Source organism: Ovis aries, chromosome X (genome assembly GCF_016772045.2).
Source record: "Ovis aries strain OAR_USU_Benz2616 breed Rambouillet chromosome X, ARS-UI_Ramb_v3.0, whole genome shotgun sequence".
In the NCBI taxonomy this organism is placed as follows: Eukaryota; Metazoa; Chordata; class Mammalia; order Artiodactyla; family Bovidae; genus Ovis; species Ovis aries.
In genome coordinates, this window is record NC_056080.1 from 67,354,734 (window position 1) to 67,379,862 (window position 25,129).

General features: G+C 39.3%; 1 protein-coding gene across 1 annotated transcript in view; it reads left to right on the forward strand.

The window, feature by feature from the left end:
* LOC101104721 (importin subunit alpha-1-like) overlaps nucleotides 1-24,840 on the forward strand; it is a 57,216-nt gene extending 32,376 nt beyond the window's left edge. The window contains 2 exon segments of the mRNA XM_060407985.1: nucleotides 23,146-24,403; nucleotides 24,406-24,840. Coding sequence (XP_060263968.1) covers nucleotides 23,146-24,403; nucleotides 24,406-24,825 — 1,678 coding nt within the window. The 3' untranslated portion in view covers nucleotides 24,826-24,840.
* Nucleotides 24,841-25,129: the final 289 nt, after the last annotated feature.

The following is a 25,129-nucleotide window of genomic DNA, read 5'->3' on the forward strand; positions in this document are numbered from 1 at the left end:
CACAGTTCAAAAGCATCAATTCTTTGGCACTCAGCTTTCTTTACAGTTCAACTCTCAAATGCATACATGACCACTGGAAAAACCATAGCCTTGACTAGACGGACCTTTGTTGGCAAAGTAATTTCTCGGTTTTTTAATATGCTGTCTAGTTTGGTCATAACTTTCCTTCCAAGGAGTAAGCGTCTTTTAATTTCATGGCTGCAATCACCATCTGCAGTGATTTTTGAACCCCCAAAAATAAAGCCTGACACTGTTTCCACTGTTTCCCCATCTATTTGCCATGAAGTGATGGGACTGGACACCATGATCTTAGTTTTCTGAATGTTGAGCTTTAAGCCAACTTTTTCACTCTCTTCTTTCACTTTCATCAAGAGGCTTTTTAGGTCCTCTTCACTTTCTGCCATAAGAGTGGTGTCATCTGCATATCTGAGGTTATTGATATTTCTCACAGCAATCTTCATTCCAGCAGCTTGTGCTACTTCCAGCCCAGCGTTTCTCATGATGTACTCTGCATATAAGTGAAATAAGCAAGGTGACAATATACAGCCTTGATGTACTCCTTTTCGTATTTGGAACCAGTCAGGCACTCTTGTCTATCAGATCTAGTCTCTTAAATCTATTTCTCACTTCCACTGTATAATCATAAGCGATTTGATTTAGGTCATACCTGAATGGTCTAGTGGTTTTCCCTACTTACTTCAATTTAAGTCTGAATTTGGCAATAAGGAGTTCATGATCTGAGCCACAGTCAGCTCCCAGTCTTGTTTTTGTTGACTGTATAGAGCTTCTCCATCTTTGGCTGCAAAGAATATAATCAATCTGATTTCGGTGTTGACCATCTGGTGATGTCCATGTGTAGAGTCTTCTCTTGTGTTGTTGGAAGAGGGTGTTTGCTATGACCAGTGCATTTTCTTGGCAAAACTCTATTAGTCTTTGCCCTGCTTCATTCCACATTCCACGGCCAAATTTGCCTGTTACTCCAGGTGTTTCTTGACTTCCTACTTTTGCATTCCAGTTCCCTATAATGAAAAGGACATCTTTTTTGGGTGTTGGTTCTAAAAGGTCTTGTAGGTCTTCATAGAACCATTCAACTTCAGCTTCTTCAGTGTTACTCGGGGCATAGGCTTAGATTACTCTGATATTGAATGGTTTGCCTTGGAAATGAATAGAGATCATTCTGTCATTTTCGAGATTGCATCCAAGTACTGCATTGTTGACCATGATGGCTACTCCATTTTTTCTAAGGGATTCCTGCCCACAGTAGTAGATATAATGGTCATCTTAGTTAAATTCACCCATTCCAGTCCATTTTATTTCACTGATTCCTAGAATGTTGACATTCACTCTTGCCATCTCCTGTTTGACCACTTCCAATTTGTCTTGATTCATGGGCCTGACATTCCAGGTTCCTATGCAGTATATTGCTCTTTACAGCATTGGACCTTGCTTCTATCACCAGTTACATCCACAACTGGGTATTGTTTCTGCCTTGGCTCCATCCCTTCATTATTTCTGGAGTTATTTCTCCACTGATCTCCAGTAGCATATTCATCACCTACTGACCCCGGGAGTTCCTCTTAAAGTATCTTATCATTTTGTCTTTTCATACTGTTCATGAACAGTATTTATACACTATTTCATGCTGTTTACGAACACTATTTATACACTGCTGCTGCTGCTGCTGCTAAGTCACTTCAGTCGTGTCTGACTCTGTGCAGCGCCATAGATGGCAGCCCACCAGGCTCCCCCATCCCTGGGATTCTCCAAGCAAGAACACTGGAGTGGGTTGCCATTTCCTTCTCCAATGCATTAAAGTGAAAAGTGAAAGTAAAGCCGCTCAGTCGTGCCCGACTCTTAGCGACCCCATGGACTGCAGCCTACCAGGCTCCTTCATCCATGGGATTTTCCAGGCAAGAGTACTGGAGTGGGTTGCCGTTGCCTTCTCCGGATTTATACACTAGCAGGCCTATATTTATACACTAGTAGGGCATCCGGTCCCGTAACTTCATGGGAAATAGATGGGGAAACAGTGGAAACAGTGTCAGACTTTATTTTTGGGGGCTCCAAAATCACTGCAGATGGTGACTTCAGCCATGAAATTAAAAGACGCGTACTCCTTGGAAGAAGACTTATGACCAACCTAGATAGCATATTCAAAAGCAAAGACGTTAGTTTGCAGACTAAGGTCCGTCTAGTCAAGGCTATGGTTTTTCCAGTGGTCTTGTATGGATGTGACAGTTGGACTGTGAAGAAAACTGAGCGCCGAAGAATTAATGCTTTTGAACTGTGGTGTTGGAGAAGACTCTTGAGAGTCCCTTGGATTGCAAGGAGATCCAACCAGTCCATTCTGAAGGAGATCAACCCTGGGATTTCTTTGGAAGGAATGATGGTAAAGCTGAAACTCCAATACTTTGGCCAGCTCATGCGAAGAGTTGACTCATTGGAAAAGACTCTGATGCTGGGAGGGATTGGGGGCAGGAGGAGAAGGGGACGACAGAGGATGAGATGGCTGCATGGTATCACTGAGTTGATGGATGTGAATCTGAGTGAACTCTGGGAGTTGGTGATGGACAGTGAGGCCTGGCGTGCTGCGATTCATGAGGTCGCAAAGAGTCAGACACGACTGAGGGACTGAACTGAACTGAACTGAGGCCTATATTATGCAGAACTGAATTCTACATCATTCTCATCACTGTCCTTAGGAGGGAATGAAGGGAAGCATCAGTCAAGTTCTTATTGATGATTTTTGAATTTATATTTGGTACAATAAGGAACTAAGTAAATTATGGTACATTAATCTTATGGAATTCCATACAACATGAAAATGGATATACATGGAAACCAAATTTAAATGAAAAGCAAATTGTAATAAAGGGCCAAAAATCTTGTATGATCTCCAATTATATCTATGTGAGCACATTTTTAAAAAAATAAAATATAGGAGTAGAAACTGGAATGAAACACAGAGAAATAAAAATAACTGTTATATTCATAGAGATAGAATCTTTTCTCTTTCAAATTTTATGATATATTCCTTTAATATGATGCTTTTCTCCTTTTTGTTTTTGCTCTTCAAGAGTAATTAATGCTTGTGACAAAAAAGTTAAGGGAGTAAATAATTATGGATAGGAAAAATGAAAAGTTCTCAAATTCAGTTTTCAGTCACATGAATGTACATATATTTCTCCATGTAATACTAAGATGAACCCAGATCCCAGTTTAAGACAATTAGGGGATCACTGAAGGTTCCAATATTGTTTCCTTTCTTATTCCATTCTTCCTTTCTGGATGATGTCATTCAATGACTTCAACTACCACGTTTTCAGTTCAGTTCAGTTCAGTCGCTCAGTCGTGTCTGTCTGTCTCTTTGCGACCCCATGAATCACAGCACGCCAGGCCTTCCTGTCCTTCACCAACTCCCGGAGTCCACTCAGACTCACATCCATCGAGTCAGTGATGCCATCCAGCCATCTCATCCTCTGTCGTCCCCTTCTCCTCCTGCCCCCAATCCCTCCCAGCATCAGGTGTTTTCCAATGAGTCAACTCTTCGCATGAGCTGGCCAAAGTACTGGAGTTTCAGCTTTAGCATCATTCCTTCCAAAGAAATCCCAGGGCTGATCTCCTTTAGAATGGACTGGTTGGATCTCCTTGCAGTCCAAGGGACTCTCAAGAGTCTTCTCCAACACCACAGTTCAAAAGCATCTATTCTTCGGTGCTCAGCTTTCTTCACAGTCCAACTGTCACATCCATACAAGACCACTGGAAAAACCATAGCCTTGACTAGATGGACCTTTGTTGGCAAAGTAATGTCTCTGCTTTTGAATATGCTATCTAGGTTGGTCATAACTTTCCTTCCAAGGAGTAAGCGTCTTTTAATTTCATGGCTGAAGTCACCATCTGCAGTGATTTTGGAGCCCAAACAAATAAAGTCTGACACTGTTTCCACTGTTTCTCCATATATTTGCCATGAAGTGATGGGACCAGAGGCCACGATCTTCATTTTCTGAATGTTGAGCTTTAAGCCAACTTTTTCACTCTCCACTTTCACTTTCCTGAAGAGGCTTTTTAATTCCTCTTCACTTTCTGCCATAACGGTGGTGTCATCTGCATATCTGAGGTTATTGATATTTCTCCCAGAAATCTTGATTCCAGCTTGTGCTTCTTCAAGCCCAGCCTTTCTCATGATGTACTCTGCATATAAGTTAAATAAGCAGGGTGACAATGTACAGCCTTGATGTACTCCTTTTCCTATTTGGAACCAGTGTGTTGTTCCATGTCCAGTTCTAACTGTTGCTTCCTGACCTGCATATAGGTTTCTCAAGAGGCAGGTCAGGTGGTCTGTATTCCCATCTCTTTCAGAATTTTCCACAGTTTATTGTGATCAACACAGTCAAAGGCTTTGGCATAGTCAATAAAGCAGAAATAGATGTTTTTCTGGAACTCTCTTGCTTTTTCCATGATCCAACGGATGTTGGCAATTTGATCTCTGGTTCCTCTGCCCTTTCTAAGACCAGCTTGAACATCAGGAAGTTCCCGGTTCACACATTGCTGAAGCCTGGCTTGGAGAATTTTGAGCATTACTTTACTAACATGTAAGATGAGTGCCATTGTGTGGTAGTTTGAGCATTCTTTGGCATTGCCTTTCTTTGGGATTGGAATGAAAACTGACCTTTTCCAGTCCTGTGGCCACTGCTGAGTTTTCCAAATTTGCTGGCATATTGAGTGCAGCACTTTCACCGCATCATCTTTCAGGATTTGAAATATCTCAACTGGAATGCCATCACCTCCACTAGCTTTGTTCATAGTGATGCTTTCTAAGGCCCACTTGACTTCACATTCCAGGATGTCTGGCTCTAGGTGAGTCATCACATCATCGTGATTATCTTGGTCGTGAAGATCCTTTTGTACAGTTCTTCTGTGTATTCTTGCCACCTCTTATTAATATCTTCTGCTTCTGTTAGGTCTATACCATTTCTGTCCTTTATTGAGCCCATTTTTGCATGAAATATTCCCTTTGTATCTTTTTTAAAATTTATTTTAATTGGAGGTTAATTACTTTACAATATTGTATTGGTTTTGCCATACATCAACAGGTATCCGCCACAGTATACATGTGTTCCCCATCCTGAACCCCCTCCCTCCTCCCTCCCCATACCATCCCTCTGGCTCGTCTCAGTGCACTAGCCCCAAGCACCCAGTATCACGCATTGAACCTGGACTGGCGACTTGTTTCATATATGATATTATACATGTTTCAATTCAAATCTTGACTTCTAGCCTAGCTTTCTTTCCTGAACTTCAGACTTCTATAGCCATCAACTAATCACACAATTTCCACCTGGATATACCACAAGCAGGAGAAGGAAATGTCAACCCACTCCAATATTCCTGCCTGGAGAGTCCCATAGATGGAGGAGCCTGGTGGGGTACAGTCCATGGAGTTGTAAAGTTGGACATGACTTAGTGACTAAACCACCAACATATCATAGGCCTCTCATATTCTAAAATTCTATCATCTCTGCACCTTCCAAACTTGCTTCTCTTCTTTATTCCCTACTTTAAATAATCATGGTTCAAATAGTTTTACAGATGAAATTCCTTGGCTCCTTCCTTTCCCTCACCAGCAACACTAAATTAATTTGCCTATTTCATCCATTCCACTTTTAGAGTATCTTTTTGATCTAGTTTACTTCTTCTCTCTCTGCAATTGTTCTATCCCAGACCATCATCATCTCTCACTTGACCTATATTAATAGCTTCTCCCTGCTTCTAGTATTGTTACCCCTTTACTGTAAGCTCCACATTTATGTCAGAATTATTCCTTTGGAACAGAGTTTGACTCACATAATTTTTCTCAAATATTTGCCTAACTTTAAAAAATCTAAGCACTTAACATGGCTTTTCAAGTATTTCAAGATCTGGCCCTGACAGTCAACTTGTATAGTAAATCTCTCCACTCATCCTAAACTCCTGTAGCTCCTTTTTGGAACACTTCCTGGTCTTTGTCCCCTGCCCTTGCACTTGTTCTCTAGTTGCTAAAATCCTAAATTTCAGAGCCTAACTCAAATATCACCCTTTTCATGAAGTCAATGTTGTGTGCCTCACTGGAAAGCAGCTATTTTTCCCTTTTTATTCTCACTGAACACTACCTGAGCTTCTTTTATAGCACCTATTTCAAACTTCCTTGCATCACAATGATTTGTGTCATGACAGTGAACTTTACTAGACTGCAAGTTGCTTGAAGACAGAAATAGTATTGCACTGATTGCTTATCCCTGAAGATATCACAGTGCCTAGAACATTGAAGATACTGTTTTGAATTGAATTAAACTGAATCTGTGACCTGAGACTGATGAGGATTTGTCCCTCCTTGCCTCTTCTCACAACAACTACAGGATTCAGGATACAGTTTGTTTATAAAGAAACTTGTATATCAGAGAGCTGTTCTTAACCAGAATGTATTCTGTTTTCCTCTGACCTGGAAACAAGTTAAATAGCCATGTCCTAGGCCCAAATCTCTAACTGTTCCTTCTTTCCACTAATAAGCCTAGCCTTAGCACACAAAGGCCAGCAGAAACAATCTTGTCAGAGTAGTGAGAAATGCATGATTCATTTATCAACTAGCTGGAGTTTGGGAAGGAATTGAGAGATCCATCTGTTGAAATCTCACCATTCATCAGCAGTACGTTGTCCTGGGCAGCCAGCCTGCTGTTAGCTACTTACTAATTTTAACTCATTTTCCTTTTCTCTGAAAGGTTCTTGGGTTAATTTATTGACTATATAAAAAGAATCAGAAAAACCACCACAAATTGTGGGATTAACATTGACTTGTGTCAGAAAACCTGGATCTTAATCATGATTCTGCTACTAACTTGCTATCAAATATTGGGTAACTGACTTCCTTTCTCTGAGTTTCTCTAATCTGCAATCATTAAAAAGTCTTTTTCTTTTTAACCTATAATCTAATTTTCAACCTTTTAAAATGTGTAAAACAGTTTTAAGTAAAGATAGCAACTCCATAAAAGGAGAGGATAAAGAATGAGATGACTTACACCAGCCAGAACTGCCATCATCAAAAAAAATCCACAAACAGTAAATGCTGGAGAGGGTGTGGAGGGACAGGAATCCTCCTACACTGTTGGAGAAATGTAAATTGGTCTAATCACTATGGAGAACAGTATGGAGGTTCCTTAAAAAACTAAAAATACAGCTAACATACAACCCTACAATCCCGCTTAAATCCAGAGAAAAACATGATCTGAAAGTATACATGCACCCCAATATTCACTGTAGCACTGTTTAAAATAGCCAAGATATGGAAGCAACCTAAATGTCCATCGACAGAGGAGTGGATAAACAAGAGTGTAATATTCCAGTATATATGTATATATACTGGAATATTACACAGCCATTAATAATGAAATAACACTGTTTGCAGCAACATGGATGGACCTAGGGATTGTCATACTGCATGAACTAAGTCAGACAGAGGAGAAATATCATAAGCTATCCCTTATATGTGGAATCTAAAAAGGAATAAATACAAATAAACTTACAAATCAGAAGGAGACTCACAGACTAAGAGAATGAACTTATGGTTGCTGGGGGAAGGGATAGCTAGGGACTTTGGGAAGGTAAGGTACACACTGCTATGTTTAAAATGGATAACCCAATAAAGACCTACTGTATAGCACATGGAACTCTGGTCGATGTTGTGTGGCAGCTTGGATGAAAGGGTGTTTGGGGGAGTATGGATACATGTATATGTATGGCTGAATCCTTTCTCTGTTCACCTGAAACTATCATAACATTGTTAATCAGCTACAAACCAATATAAAAGAAAATTAAAAAAAATAATGGGATGACAAGAAGTATTTTGTCTTCATAAAGCAGTACAAAATCAATCCATTATCAAAGATCATTTAATTGAGGTATGATACAACATTAATTTGGCTTCATATGTACAACATAAGGAGAAGGCAATGGCAACCCACTCCAGTACTCTTGCCTGGAAAATCCCATGGACGGAGAAGCCTGGTAGGCTGCAGTCCATGGGGTCGCTAAGAGTTGGACATGACTGAGGGACTTCACTTTCACTTTTCACTTTCATGCATTGGAGAAGGAAATGGCAACCCACTCCAGTGTTCTTGCCTGGAGAATCCCAGGGATGGGGGACCCTCGTGGGCTGCCATCTATGCGGTAGCACAGAGTCAGACACGACTGAAGTGACTTAGCAGCAGCAGCAGCAGTACAACACAATGATTCAGTATTTGTATATGTTGTGAAATAATCAACTCAGTAAGTCTAGTTAACATCTGTCACCATACATAGTAACATAATTCTTTGCCTGAAACGAAAACTTTTAAGATTTACTCTCAACAACTTTCAAATATGCAACAGTATTATTTACCATAGCTACCATGATGTCCATAATGTCCCATGATAACTGGAAGTTTGTACCTTTTGACTGCTTTCACCCATTTTGCCCACCTCCACACCCTGACTGTGGCAACTACAAATCTGTTCTCTGTATCTATGAGCTTGTTTGATCTTTTTAAGATTTCATGTTTAAGTAAGATGCTACTGCTAAGTCGCTTCAGTCATGTCCGACTCTGTGCGATCCCATAGACAGCAGCCCGCTAGGTTCCCCCGTCCCTGGAATTCTCCAGGCAAGAACACTTGAGTGGGTTGCCATTTCCTTCTCCACTGTATGAAAGTGAAAAGCGAAAGTGAAGTCGCTTAGTCGTGCCTACTCTTAGTGACCCCATGGACTGCAGCCTACCAGGCTCCTCCATCCATGGGACTTTCCAGGCAAGAGTACTGGAGTGGGGTGCCATTGCCTTCTCCGTTAAGTAACATAGTTCTTAAGTATTTGTCTTTCCCTGTCTGACTTACTACACTTAGCGTAATGCTCTTAAGGTCCATCCATGTTGTCATGAATGGCAAGACTTCATTCTTTTTATGGCTAAATAACCTTCCATTGTATGCTTGTAGTCTGTTTATGACTGAATAACATTACATTATGTGAGATGTATTTTCTTTTTTAAAAAAATTAATTCATTTATTTTAATTGGAGGCTAAGTACTTTACAATATTATGGTTGTTTTCCCCATACATTGACACGAATCAGCCACGGGTGTACATGTGTACACCCCCATCGTGAACCCCCCTCCCACCTCCCTCTCCACCCTATTGCTCTGGGCTGTCCCAGAGCACCAGCTTTGAGTGTCCTGCTTCACGCATCAAACTTGCACTGGTCATCTATTTTACATATGGTAATATACATGTTTCAGTGCAAATAAAAACCACAATGAAGTACCATCTCACTCTGGTCAGAATGGCTGCCATCAAAAAGTCTGCAAGCAATAAATGCTGGAGATGTATTTCCTTTATCCATTCATCTACTGATGAACACAGGTTTTTTTTTTCTATATTTTGGTTATTATAAATAATTCTGCAATGAACCTAGGGGTGCATATATCCATTTTGAGTTAGTGTTTTCATTTCCTTTGGATAAATACCTAGAAGTGGAATTACTGGATTATATGGTACTTTTATTTTTAATTTTTTGAGGAATCTCCATAGTGGCTAAACCAGTTTACATTTCCACCAACAGGCACAAGAGTTCCCTTTTCTCCACATCCTTGCTAACACTTGTTATGTTTTGTATTTTTCATAATAGTCATTCTCAAATGTGTGAAGTGATATTATTGTTGGTTTTGTTTGCATTTCCCTGATTATTAGTGATATTGAGCATCTTTTTATGTACCCCTTGGCCATTCGTATGTCTTCTGTAGAAAATGTCTATTCAGAGCTTCTGTCCATTGTTTAATCAGATTGTTTGTGGGGTTTTGTTATTAAGGTATATAAATTATTTTTCAGATATATCATTTGCAATATCTCCCATTCAGTAGACTGGCTTTTCATTTTGTTGGTGGTTTCCTTTGATGTGCAGAAGCTTTTTAGTTTGATGTAGTCCCATTTGTTTACTTTGCTTTTGTTGCTTTGTCTGAGGACACAGATAAAGAAAAGAAAACAAACAACAACAAAAAAAAACTATTGCTGAAGTTTTTGTCACTGAAGTTTTTGGTGACAAATCCAAAAACTCATCACCAAGACCTATGTCAAGGACCTTACTACCTCTGTTTTCTTCTAGTTTATGGTTTCAGGTCTCACATTCAAGTCTTTAATCTATTTTGAGTTAACTTTTGTGTATGTGTAAAATAATGGTCCAGTTTCATTATTTTGCATGTGGTTGTCCAGTTTTTGCAACATCATTTATTTAAGAGACTGTCCCTCCTCCATTGTATATTATTGGCTCCTATGTTGTAAATTAATTGACCATATATGCCTGGGTTTATTTCTGGGCTACCTAACCTATTCAACTGATCTGTGTGTCAATTTGAAATTTCAAACTATCAGTTTGAAATAGAGCAGAATAGTTGCCCAGAAAAAAACCCATCACAGAACATGATGCTGCCAGCTTTTGGTTTTTCCTCAAGATTCCTTTGGCTATTCAGGGAAAGACCATTTAATTTTTAAAGATCAATAACACCAAAAGCATAAATTAAAGTGCAAGAAAAAACTTTTGATAAATATGATTTAATTAAAGATTTTAAATTTATTTTCTCCCACAGTAGTTAAGCATGCCTTTTAAATGAATTAGAGCTGAGGAAAATTAGCATGTGCATCATTCAGGATTAGAGGAGCCAACATGCAAAATCTCTAAAAAGATGAAGTTTGACCAGGTCATGTGTAAAATCCTTTCATGCTTTGACATTGTGTAGGATATGACAATGGTAATGCACCCATCAAAGTAGTAGATGCTCAACAAACTCTTATACACATTAGGTAAAATTTATTAAGTGTTTGAGTTTGTGGCATAGGCTGTAAATGCTGAAGAAATTCAGATAGAAGGTTTGCAGAAACAGAAAGTAAAGGGTTGGAATACTAAGAATATAATTTCTGTGTTCAACTTTGAGTTTTGGGATAAATTTTTGAGATGGTTCCCAAAGCCCTTAAAGAAGGGTCATTAATTGTATTACTTATTTTTGTGATTTTTTTAATTCTTGATATTTTTATACTTGATTGGTAAGAGAGATAAGGGAAAGGGAAAGGAAGAAATATAACTTACATTTATGAAGAGCCTTCTATATGGTAAGAAGCACATATATACTATCATATTTAACCTTCACAACAATCACCAGAAGTGTGTAAGTCAGTATTAGTATTCCTATTTTTAACATATTAAAAAAAAAAAAACAAGCCACAGAGAGGTCTGGTAAATTCCCAGAGTTCATTTTCATAGTATAAAAACAGATCCAGAAATAAAACCTAGATCTTATTAACTCCAAAACCCTTACTCCTTCCACTACTATGCCACTTCGAGTTAGCATGCTTTCTGAAGACAGTCTTCTCACATTATTTCAATGTGAATAACAAGAAGAATTCTTAGATAAGATTTTAGAGTTTAGGGACTCATTCACATAGAACTTTTGTTCAATAAGCTGTATTCAAAACCTTTGGTACCTTCAGTGTACTACCTGAACCTCATCTTGAGCTCTGAAGATCCTTTTATACAGAACAGATTCATTCTCCAAGTTCTCCCAATATTATTTATACATCACAAAAGAAAAATTAAGATGGAGAATTCCCTGGTGGTCTGGTGGTTAGGACTCCATGCTTCCACTGCAGGGGCCCAGGTTTGATTCCTGGCTGGGGAACTAAAATCCCACAAGCCATGCAGTGTAGTAAAAAAAAAAAAAACAGAGAGAGAGAGAGAGAATTCAAATGGCTCTCAAACCTAGAGGGAACATAAAATCACTCATAATTTGATAAAATCAAATTAAAACCACACTGAGATACTATTTCTCAACTCTCAGACTGACAAAAATTTTAAGGTATGACAACAGATTCTGTTTCTTAGGTTGTAGGAAAATAAGTACTCTGATATATCACTGATGGGAATTCCAATTGGTACAACTTTTCTGGAATGAAATCTGACAATATCTTAGAAAACCATACATGACTTTTAATTTGACTGATCAACCTTACTCCTAAGAATGTAATCTGAAGATAAACTTCCAACAACATAAAAATATGTATGTGCCAGGTTGTTTATTCCAACATCCTTTTGCAATAGCAAAATACTGGGAAACAACCTAAATATTCACACATAGGAGAGTGGTCAAATAAACTGTGGTATACCTAAACAATGAAGAACTGCATTAGTTATACATTTCAGTGAAATAAATAACCACAATTTTTGTGGCTTTAAAACCACATGTTTATTGCTTCAAGTTTTCTCTGAGCCAGCAATCTTGGCATGTTTTAGCTGAGTCTTCTGCTTTAGAGATTCTCATAAGATGCAATCAAGGTGTTGGCCAGGACTGGGACTTATTTGAAGCTAAACTGGGGAAAGATCCACCTCTAAGCTTATATGATTGTTGGAAGGACTCAGACCCTTCTGGATTCAGCTTTTCGCTAATTGTCAACTGGAATTTGTCCTTAGCAACTATAGGGTTACCATAGATTTTTGCTATGTGGGCCTCTCCATACAGTGGCTTCCTTCATTAAAGCCAACAAGGTAGAGACTCAATGTAGTCTTCTGAAAGATAGTCATTACAATCTTATTCAACATAATCATAGATGTAACATCCTATCACTTTTGCCATATTCCACTGGTTAGAGGCAAGTCATAAATAATGTCCACATTCGAGAGAAGGGAATTATGCAAGGGCATGAGCATTAGGAGACAGAGATCATGGAGTACCTTCGGAGTCTATCTTGTTAGAAGTACTATGTAGTTGTAAAATAAAGTATGAGAGCACTTCTTGTTCAAGATGGCAGAGTAGAAGGACGTGCACACATCTCTTGTGAGAGCACCAAAATTACAACTAGCTATTGAACGACCATCAACAGAAGGATTCTGGAACCTACCGAAAATAGATATCCCACATCCAAAGACAAAGATTAAGCTGCAGTGAGACAGTAAGAGGCATGCAAACACAATAAAATCTAATCCTATACCACCCAGGTGGGTGACCCACAAACTGGAGAACAAGAATACCAAAGAAGTTCTCCCACTGTTGTGAAAATCCTGAGCCTCACAGCAGGCTTCTCAGCTTTGAGATCTGGCAAAGAGACTGGGACTCACCAGCGAATCTGACGTTGAAGGCCAATAGGATTTGATTACAGGATTTTTACAGGACTGGGGGAAAACAGAGACTCCATTCTTGGAGGACACAAAAGCTCTTGTGCACACCAAGGCCCAGGAGAAAGGAGAAGTGACCTCATGGAAGACTGAATCAGATCTACCTGCTAGTGTTGGAGAATCCCCTGTGGAGGTGTGAGTAATCAGTGACTCACTGCAGGGACCATTGGCACTAACAACAAGCAGTTCTGGAAGGGGCCCCTTGGCATAAGTTCTCTTGGAGGTTGATGTTAACCCTATCTTAGAGTTCAAAGACCCCAGGGCTGGTTGGTCTCAGGTAAAACAACTAACAGGGAGGGAGTGCAAACTCCCCCATCAGCAGATACTTGGATTAAAGTTTTATTGAGCATGGCCCTGCCCACCAGAGAAAGACCCAATTTTTCCCACTGCCTGTCCCTCCCATTAGGAAGCTTAGACAAGCCTCTTAGCCTCCTCCATCAGAGGGGAGACAGAAGCAGCAAAAAGAACAACAACTTGCAGTGGCTAGAATGAAAACCACATTACAGAACATTAATCAGAATGAAACAACAGAGGGTTATGTCCCAGATAAAGGGATAAGATAAAACTGTAGAAAAACAACTAAATGAAGTGGAGATAGGCAACCATCCAGGAAAAGAATTCAGAATAATGATTGTGAGGATTATCCAGGATCTCAGAAACAGAATGGAGAAGATGCAAGAAATGTCTACCAAAGACTAAGAAGTAAAGAACAAACAGAGATGAATAATACACTAGAAGGAATCAATAGCAGAATAACTGAGGCCAAAGAATGGAAGTGACCTGGAGGACAGAATGATGGAAATCACTGCTGCAGAACAGAATAGAGAAAAAGAAAAAGAAAAAAAAAATAACAGAAGACAGCCTCAGAAACTTCTGGGACAACATTAAACACACCAACATTTGCATTATAGGGATCCTAGAAGGAAAAGAAAGAGAAAGGACCTGAGAAAATACTTGAAGAGATAATAGCTGAAAACTTCCCAAACATGGGAAAAGAAATAATCAACCAAGTCCAGGAAGCACAGAGTCCCAGGCAGGATAAACCCAAGGAGGAACACACGGAGACACATAGTAATCAAAATGATGAAAATAAAAGACAAAGATAAAATATTTAAAGAAATAAGGAGAAAAGGACAAATAACATTCAAGGGAACTCCCATAAGGTTATCAGCTGATTTCTCAACAGAAACTCTACAAGAGAGAAGGGAATGACATGATATGGTTAAAGTGCTGAAACAGAAGAAACTACAACCAAGAATACTCTACACAGCAAGACTCCCCTTCAGATTTGACAGAAAAATAAAATACTTTCCAGACAAGTAAATGTGGAGAGAATCTACCAAACTAGTTTAACGACAAATGCTAAAGGAATTTTTCTGGGCAGGAAACACAATAGAAGGAAAAGACCTACACAAAATAAACCCCAAACAATTAAGAATATGGTAATAGGATCATACATATCGGTAATTACCTTATATGTAAATGGGTGAAACGCACCAACCAAAAGACATAGACTGGCTGGCTGGATGGAAAGGTGCATGTATGCGCTTCCACTTACCACATCACTCTACTTAACCCTCCAAACTGTATGTAATTATTTTATATTGTTAGGTTAATCATGTCTCCATTATGGCTTGCAACTGTTGTTCAGTGGCTAAATCATGTCTGACTCTTTTGCAGCCCAATGGACTGCAGCATGCCAGGCTCCTCTGTCCTTTACTGTCTCCCAGATTTTCCTGAAATTTACGTCATTGAGTCAGTGATGCTATACAAAAATCTCATTCTCTGCCACCCCCTTCTCCTTTTGTCTTCAATCTTTCCTAGTATTACGATCTTTTCCAATGAGTTGGCTCGTGACATCAGATGGCCAACATATCGAGCTTCAGCTTTAGCATCAGTCCTTCCAATGAATATTCAGGACTGATTTCCTTTAGGATGGACTGGTTGGATCTCCTTGCAGTCCAAGGGACTCTCAAGAGTCTTTTCCAACATCACAGTTCAAAAGCATCAATTCTTCAGCGCTCAGCTTTCTTTATAGTCCACTCTCACATCCATACACGACTACTGGAAAAACCATAGCCTTGACTAGAGAGTCCTTTATTGGCAAAGTAATGTCTCTGCTTTTAAATGTGCTGTCTAGATTCATCATAAGTTTTCTTCCAAGGAGTAAGCGTCTTCTAATTTCATGGCTGCAGGCACCATCTGCAGTCACCAGTGATTTTGGAGCCCCCCAAAATAAAGTCTGTCACTGTTTCCACTGTTTCTCCATCTATTTGCCATGCAGTGATGGGACCAGATGCCATGATCTTCGTTTTCTGAATGTTGAGTTTTAAGCCAACTTTTTCACTCTCCTCTTTCACTTTCATCAAGAGGCTTTTTAGTTCTTCTTCACTTTCTGCCATAAGGGTGGTGTCATCTGCATATTTGAGGTTATTGATATTTCTCCCAGCAATCTTGATTCCAGCTTGTGCTTCATCCAGCCCAGCGTTTTGCTTTTTCAGTCTACTATATCCTTCTACTTCTCTGTAATCATTCTATTAATTATTGAGAGTTTGGTATTGAAACTCGAACTGAAAATCTTAATTTACCTACTTAAAAATATAATTGGAATATATAGTGGAACTATGGGGCTTACCAGGTGGAGCTAGTAGTAAAGAATTTATCTGCCAATGCAGGAGATACATGACATGTCTTCAATAGCTGGGTTGGGTAGATCCCCTAGAGTAGGAAATTGGCCCCAACTCCAGTATTCTTGCCTGGAAAATTCCATGGGCTGAAGAGCTTGGTGGGCTACAGTCACTGAGGTTACAAAGAGCTGGACATGACTGAGCACTACTACTATTATAGTGGAACTATATGTAACCTTGTTCTGTATTTTTCAAGTCTCCTGTAAATGTGTTATCATACTTTCATAATTTAAAAAATGAAAAAGAAAGAGAAAAAAAGAAAGTATGAGAAATTTATGAACTGATTTGGCATGATTTCCAATCTATGAACTGACTTGGCATGATTCAAGTGAATAAAGCAATGTATAAAAGAGTATCTATATTACCCTATGTGAAAAAAAGGAAATGGAAGAAAATCCATGTGTATTTGCTCATCTGTAAAAAAAGAAATGCAGGAAGAATAAACCAGAAACTAAACAGAGTTATCAACATGGGGTGGTTGTGAAAAGGGGACAGAATGGGAAAGTTGGAATCAAATAGTAAGACTGAGGGAGGAGTGATTCTTATCTGAGTATGCCTTTTTGTATAGTAATGTTTCACATACCTAAAAAATAAGTAAGTTGAATAAAAACAATAAGTGTACATGACTATATTAAAATGCATTATAAAATCACAATATAACTGAAACAGGTGGGAAAGAAAAGAACTAACATAAGTATTATGGATTGAATTATGTCTCTCCAAAAAGCTATGTTGAAGGACTAACCCCCAGTATCTTAGAACATAACTTTATTTGGAAACAGTTTCTTTAAACAGATAATCAAATTAAAATGAGGTCATTCATTTGAACTCTAATGCAATATGACTGATGCCCTTATAAAAAGGGGAAATTTGGACATAGAGACAAATACACACAGAAGGAAGACAATATGAAGAGATAAAGACAAAGGAAGAGTACTATGTGAAGATAAAGGCAGAGATTGGAGTAATGCATCTAAAAGTCAAAGATTGCTAGGAAAGTGTCAGAAGCTAGGAGAAAGCTATGGAAAAGATTATACTTCACAACTCTAAGAAGGAACCAGCTTTGTTGACACTGTTATTTTGGACCTCTAGACTGTAGAACTATAAAATAATACATTTCAATTTTAAGCCAGTTTTTGTACATTGTTACAGAAGCCCTAGGAAACTAATACAGCAAGTAACTTTGGAAATTAGACACTGTAAGACTAAATACAAAAAAAGTTACATGAAAATACTGTAATCTACTTTGTAACTTTGTTTCTTACAGAGAAGAAAGAGATAATTATAGTTAGAATTCTTACAGCTAGAAGGAGTTACAAACATAGATTCAGTTCAGTTCAGTTCAGTTTAGTCACTCAGTCGTGTCCGACTCTTTGCAACCCCATGAGTCGCAGCATGCCAGGCCTCCCTGTCCATCACCAACTCCCAGAGTTGACTCAGATTTGCATCCATCGAGTCAGTGATGCCATCCAGCCATCTCATCCTCTGTCGTCCCCTTTTCCTCCTGCCCCCAATCCCTCCCAGCATCAGAGTCTTTTCCAGTGAGTCAACTCTTCGCATGAGGTGGCCAGAGTACTGGAGTTTCAGCTTTAGCATCAGTCCTTCCAAAGAAATCCCAGGGCTGATCTCCCTCAGAATGGACTGGTTGGATCTCTTTGCAGTCCAAGGGACTCTCAAGAGTCTTCTCCAACACCACAGTTCAAAAGCATCAATTCTTTGGCACTCAGCCTTCTTCACAGTCCAAATCTCACATCCATACATGACTACTGGAAAAACCATTTATGACCAACCTAGATAGCATATTTAAAAGCAGAGACATTACTTTGCCGACAAACATAGATAGAGGGGAGGTAAGAATGAACAAAATATGAGGGACTGGAATCAGAGATGTCAGTATGAACTCATGCTTTTAAAGATAATAGACATATGCATAGAAATGAACGAAAATGAAAACTCAACAACCCAAAACCTGTGGGATACTGTAAAAGCAATGCTAAGGGGAAAGTTCATAGCAATACAGGCATACCTCAAGAAACAAGAAAAAAGTCAAATAAATAACCTACTCTACACCTAAAGCAACTAGGAAAGGAAGAAATGGAGAACCCCAGTGTTAATAGAAGGAAAGAAATCTTAAAAATTAGGGAAGAAATAAATGCAAAAAGAACAAAAGAGACCATAGCAAAAATCAACAAAGCCAAAAGCTGGTTCTTTGAAAGGATAAATAAAATTGACAAACCATTAGCCAGACTCATTAAGAAACAAAGGGAGAAAAATCAAATCAATAAAATTAGAAACGAAAAGGGAGAGATCACAACAGACAACACAGAAATACAAAGGATCATAAGAGATTACTATCAGCAATTATATGCCAATAAAATGGACAAGGTGGAAGAAATTGACAAATTCTTAGAAAAGCATAAGTTTCCAATACTGAACCAGGAAGAAATACAAAATCTTAACAGACCCATCACAAGAACAGAAATTTAAACTGTAATCAGAAATCTTCCAGCAGAAATTGACAAATTCTTAGAAAAGCATGTTTCCAATACTGAACCAGGAAGAAATACAAAATCTTAACAGACCCATCATAAGCACAGACATTTAAACTGTAATCAGAAATCTTCCAGCAAACAAAAGCCCAGGTCCAGACGGCTTCACAGCTGGATTCAAAAATTTCAAGAAGAGCTAACACCTATCCTACTCAAACTCTTCCAGAAAATGGCAGAGGAAGGTAAACTTCCAAACTCATTCTATGAGGCCACCATCACCCTAATACCAAAACCCAGGAGATGTCATCGCTACCAAGAGACTGGGAATATCCCCAGTAAACTGTTGTTCAGTTGCTCAGTCGTGTCTGACTCTTTGCTAACCTGAGGACTAGCACGCCAGGGTTCCCTGTCCTTCACATCTCCCAGGGCTTGCTCGAACTCATGTCCACTAAGTTGGTGATGCCATCCAACCATCTCATCCTCTGTTGTCCCCTTCTTCTCCTGTGTTAATCTTTCCCATCATCAGGATCTTTTCAAATGAGTCAGTTCTTTGCATGAGGAGGGCCAAGTAATAGAGCTTCAGCTTCAGCATCAGTCCTTCCAGTGAATATTAAGGACTGATTTACTTCAGGATTGACTGGTTTGATCTTCTTGCAGTCCAAGGGACCCTCAAGAGTCTTCTCCAGCAGCACAGTTCAAAAGCATCAATTCTTTGGCACTCAGCCTTATTCATGGTCCAACTCTCAAATCCATCCATGACTACTGGAAAAATCATAGCTTTGACTGTACAGATCTTTGTAATCAAATTCATGTCTTTGCTTTTCAATATACTGTCTAGGTTCGTCATAGCTTTCCTTCCAAGGAGCAGGTGTCTTTTAATTTCATGGCTGCAGTCACTGTCCACAGTGATTTTGGAGCCCAAGAAAATAAAGTATGCCACTGTTTCTATTGTTTCCCCATATATTTGCTATGAGGTGATGGGACTGGATGCCACGATCTTAGTTTTCTGAATGTTGAGCTTTAAGCCAACTTTTTCATTATTCTCTTTCACTTTCATCAAGAGGCTCTTGAGTTCCTCTTCATTTGCCTATCTATCATAAGGGTGGTGTCATCTGTATATCTGAGGTTACTGATATTTCTCCCAACAATCTTGCTTCCAGCTTGGGCTTCATTCAGCCTGGCATTTCACATAATGTACTCTGTATAGAAGTTATATAGGAAGGGTAACAATATACAGCCTTGATATACTCCTTTCCCAATTTTGGACCAGTTTATTTTTCCATGTCTGGTTCTAACTGTTGATTCTTGACCTGCATACAGATTTTTCAGGAGGCAGGTAAGGTGCTCTGGTACTTCCATCTCTTTAAGAATGTTCCACAGTTTGTTGTGATCCACTAGTCAAAGTTTTAGCATAGTCAATGAAGCAGAAGTAGATGTTTTTCTGGAATTATCTTGCTTATTCTATGATGCAACGGATGTTGGCAATTTGGTGTCTGATTCCTCTGCCTTTTCTAAATGCAGCATGAACATCTAGAAGTTCTCGGTTCATGACTGTTGAAGCTTAGCATGGAGAATTTGAGCATTACTTTCCTAGCGTGTGAGATGAGGGCAATTGTGAGGTAGTTTGAACATTCTTTGGTATTGCTTTTGTTAGAGATTGGAATGAAAACTGACCTTTTCCAGTCCTGTGGCTACTGCTGAGTTTCCCAAATTTGCTGGCATATTGAGTACTGCACTTTAGCAGCAGCATCTTTTAGGGTTTGAATTAGCTTAGCTGGAATTCTATCACCTCCACTAGCTTTGTTCCTAGTGATGCTTCCTGAGGCCTACTTGATTTCACCCTCCAAGATATCTAGCTCTAGGTGAATGATCATACCATCGTGGTTATCTGGGTCAATAAGATCTTTTTTGTATAGTTCTTCTGTGTATTCTTGCCACCTCTTCTTAATATCTTCTGCTTCTGTTAGGTCCATACCATTTATGTCCTTTACCGAGCCCATCTTTGCATTAAATGTTCCCTTATTATCTCTAATTTTCTTGAAGAGATCTCTAGTCTTTCCCATTCTGTTTTTTTTTCCTCAATTTCTTTGCATTGATTGCTAAGGAAGGCTTTCTTTCTCTCCTTGCTATTCTTTGGAACTCTGCATTCAGATGCTTATATCTTTCCTTTTCTACTTTGCCTTTCACTTCTCTTCTTTTCTCAGCTATTTGTAAGACCCTCAGACAACCATGTTGAACTTTTCCATTTGTTTTTTTGGGGATGATCTTGATCACTTCCTCCTGTACAAGGGTAAAGTGGTTTTCCCTACTTTCTTCAATTTAAGTCTGAATTTGGCAATAAGCAGTTCATGATCTGAGCCACAGTCAGCTCCTGGTCTTGTTTTTGCTGACTGTGTAGAGCTTCTCCATCTTTGGCTGCAAAGAATATAATCAATCTGTTTTTGGTGTTGACCATCTAGTGATGTCCATGTGTAGAGTCTTGTGTTGTTGGAAGGGGGTGTTTTCTATGACCCGTGCGTTCTCTTGGAAAAACTCTGTTAGTCTTTGCTCTGCTTCACTTTGTACTCCAAGGCCAAACTTTCCTGTTACTCCAGGTATCTCTTGACTTACTGCTTTTGCATTCCAGTCACCTATAATGAAAAGGACGTCTTTTTTTTTGGTGTTAGTTCTAGAAGGTCTTGTAGAGCCTCATAGAACTGTTCAACTTCAGCTTTTTTCACATTAGTGATTGGGACATAGGCTTGGATTACTGTGATATTGCTTGGTTTGCCTTATATGTTACAGGTATGCAGTATAGGAAGCATCACTATGAACAAAGCTAGTGGAAGTGATGGAATTCCAGTTGAAATATTTCAAATCCTGAAAAATGACTCTGTGAAAGTGCTGCACTCAATATGCCAGCAAATTTGGGAAACTCAGCAGTGGCCACAGGACTGGAAAGATTCAGTTTTCATTCCAATCCCAAGAAAGGCAATGCCAAAGAATGCTCAAACTACCGCACAACTGCACTCATCTCACACGCTAGTAAAGTAATGCTCAAAATTCTCCAAGCCAGGCTTCAGCAATACATGAACTGTGAACTTTCAAATGTTCAAGCTGGATTTAGAAAAGGCAGAGGAACCAGAGATCAAATTGCCAACATCTGCTAGATCATCAAAAGAGCAAGAGAGTTCTAGATAAACATCTATTTCTGCTTTATTGACTATGCCAAAGACTTTGACTGTGTGAATCACAACAAATTGTGGAAAATTCTGAAAGAGATGGGAATACCAGACCACCTGATCTGCCTCTTGAGATATTTGTATGCAGGCCAGGAAGCAACAGTTAGAATTGGACATGGAACAACAGACTGGTTCCAAATAGTAAAAGGAGTACGTCAAGGCTGTATATTATCACCTTGCTTATTTAACTTCTATGCAGAGTACATCATGAAAAAGGCTGGGCTGGAAGTAGCACAAGCTGGAATCAAGATTTCTGGGAGAAATATCAATAACCTCAGATATGCAGATGACACCACCCTTACAGCAGAAAGTGAAGAGGACCTAAATAGTCTCTTGATGAAAGTGAAAGAGGAGAGTGAAAAAGTTGGCTTAAAGCTCAACATTCAGAAAACTAAGGTCATGGCATCTGGCCCCATGACTTCATGGGAAATAGATGGAGAAACAGTGGAAATAGTGTCCCACTTTATTTTGGGGGGCTCCAAAATCACTGCAGATGGCGACTGCAGCCATGAAAGTAAAAGATGCTTACTCCTTGGAAGGAAAGTTATGACCAACCTAGATAGTATATTGAAAAACAGAGACATTACTTTGCCAGCAAAGGTCCGTCTACTCAAGGCTATGGTTTTCCAGTAGTCATGTATGGATGTGAGAGTTGGACTGTGAAGAAAGCTGAGCGCCGAAGAATTGATGCTTTTGAACTGTGGTGTTGGAGAAGACTCTTGAGAGTCCCTTGGACTGCAAGGAGATCCAACCAGTCCATTCTAAAAGAGATTGATCCTGGGTGTTCTTTGGAAGGAATGATGCTAAAGCTGAAACTCCAGTACTTTGGCCACCTCATGCGAAGAGTTGACTCATTGGAAAAGACTCTGATGCTGGGAGGGATTGAGGTCAGGAGGAGAAGGGGACCACAGAGGATGAGATGACTTGATGACATACCTGATTCAATGGACGTGAGTTTGAGTGAACTCCAGGAGCTGGTGATGCACAAGGAGACCTGGCATGCTGCGATTCATCGGGTCGCAAGGAGTCAAACACGACTGAGCGACTGAACTGAACTGAACTGAACTGATATTCCCCATGTTGCACAATATATCCTTGTATTTTTTTTAATGAAAATATTTAAGTTTTTAATCCCATTTTGAGTTGACTTTTGTGTGTGGTGTAAGATAATGCTCCCATTTAATTCTGTTCCATGTGAATATCTAGACTTCCCAACACTATCTGCTGAAGAGACAATCCTTTCTCCATTATATATCCTTGGCATCTTTCTCAATGAGTTGTTCTCCATGTAAGTTTGGGTTTATTTCTCCACTCTTCTGTTCCACTCATCTATATTTCTGTCTTTATGACAGTACCATACTTTTTTTTTTTTTTGTACCTTCATAATGAATTTTGAAATCAAGAAGAGTGATGCCTTCAGAGCTTTTTTCTTTCTAGGATTGGCTTGGCTATTTATGTTCCTTTTTGGCTCCATATGAATTGTAAAATTGTTTTTTCTATTTCTCTAAAAATGTCTTTGGGTGGTGGACTTTTAGAGGCAGCAGACCCTGCAGCTTGTGCGCCGCCTCCAGTGGATGCTTGATCCTGCTGTGTAGCTTTCTCCCTTTGTCTCATAATCATGTCCACAATGAGAATGCTAATTCACTGGCTCCCCGCCTCAACAGATTCAAGAACAAAGCAAAAGACAGTACAGAAATGAGGTGTCACCGAATAGAAGTTAATGTGGAGCTAAGGAAAGCTAAGAAGGATGACCAGATGCTGAAAAGGAGAAATGTCAGCTCCTTTCCTGATGATGCTATTTCTCCACTGCAGGAAAACTGCAACAACCAGGGCACTGTAAATTGGTCTGTTGATGATATTGTCAAAGGCATAAACAGCAACAATTTGAAAAGCCAGCTCCAAGCTACTCAAGCTGCTATGAAACTGCTTTCTGGGGAAAAACAGCCCCCTATTGACAACATAATCTGGGCTGCTTTGATTCCAAAATTTGTGTCCTTCTTGGGAAGAACTGATTGTAGTCCCATTCAGTTCGAATCTGCTTGGGCCCTCACTAACATAGCTTCTGGGACATCAGATCAGACCAAGGCTGTGGTAGATGGAGGTGCTATCCCATCATTCATTTCTTTGTTGGCATCTCCCCATGCTCACATCAGTGAACAAGCTGTATGGGCTCTAAGAAACATTGCAGGTGATGGTTCAGTTTTCTCAGACTTGGTTATCAAGTATGGTGCAGTAGATCCGCTATTGGCACTTCTAGCTGTCCCTGATATATCATCTCTAGCATGTGGTTACTTACGTAATCTTACTTGGATGCTTTCAAATCTGTGTCGCAATAAGAATCCTGCACCCCCCTTAAAGGCTATTGAGCAGATTCTTCCTACTTTAGTTCATCTCTTGCATCACGATGATCCAGAAATATTAGCTGATACCTGCTAGGCTATTTCCTACCTTGCTGATGGTCCAAATGAGTGGATTGAAATGGTTGTGAAAACTGGCGTTGTACCCCAACTTGTGAAGCTTTTCTGGGCTACTGAATTGCCAACTGTGACTCCTGCGCTCAGAGCCATAGGAAATATTGTCACTGGGACAGATGAACAAACACAGGTTGTAATAGATGCAGGAGTATTTGCCGTGTTTCCAAGCCTGCTGACAAACTCCAAAACTAATATTCAGAAGGAAGCTACATGGACAATGTCAAACATCACAGCTGGCCGCCAGGACCAGATACAACAAGTTATGAATCATGGATTAGTCCCTTTCCTTGTTGGCCTTCTCTCAAAGGCAGACTTTAAAAAAATACTTTAAAAAAAGAAGCCGCATGGGCTGTGAACAACTATACAAGTGGTAGAACTGTCGAGCAGATCGTGTACCTTGTTCATTGTGGCATAATAGGACCATTGATGAACCTCCTAACTGCAAAAGATACCAAAATTATTCTGGTTATTCTGGATGCCATTTCAAATATATTTTGGGCTGCTGAGAAACTAGGTGAAACTGAGAAACTTAGTATAATGATTGAAGAATGTGGAGGTTTGGACAAAATTGGAGCTCTACAAAACCATGAAAATGAGTCTGTGTACAAAGCTTCATTAAACTTGATCGAGAAGTATTTCTCTGTAGAGGAAGAGGAAGATCAAAATGTTGTGTCAGAAACTACCTCTGAAGGCTATACATTCCAAGTGCAGGATGGCTCTGCTGGGACGTTCAACTTTTAGATGTACATCTGAGGCTTAAAGTTGTTCATTGTGTACTATGTTTGGTATAAGTTTGTCTTACTGTTTCTCTACTAAGGACTCTTTTTAAATGTGGTTTGTTATTGTAGCACTTTTTACAACAAAACTATACTTGAACAGTTCCAGACTGTACATACTGTATGAAGCTTCTCCTCTCAATGGGTTTCTTATTTCTATGTGGAATTTCATATTTTGCAGTGTCCTGTAAATAAAAATTAAATTCCACCCTTTTCAAAAAATAAATAAAATGTCTTTGGATTTTTGATATTGCATCAAGTCTGCAGAT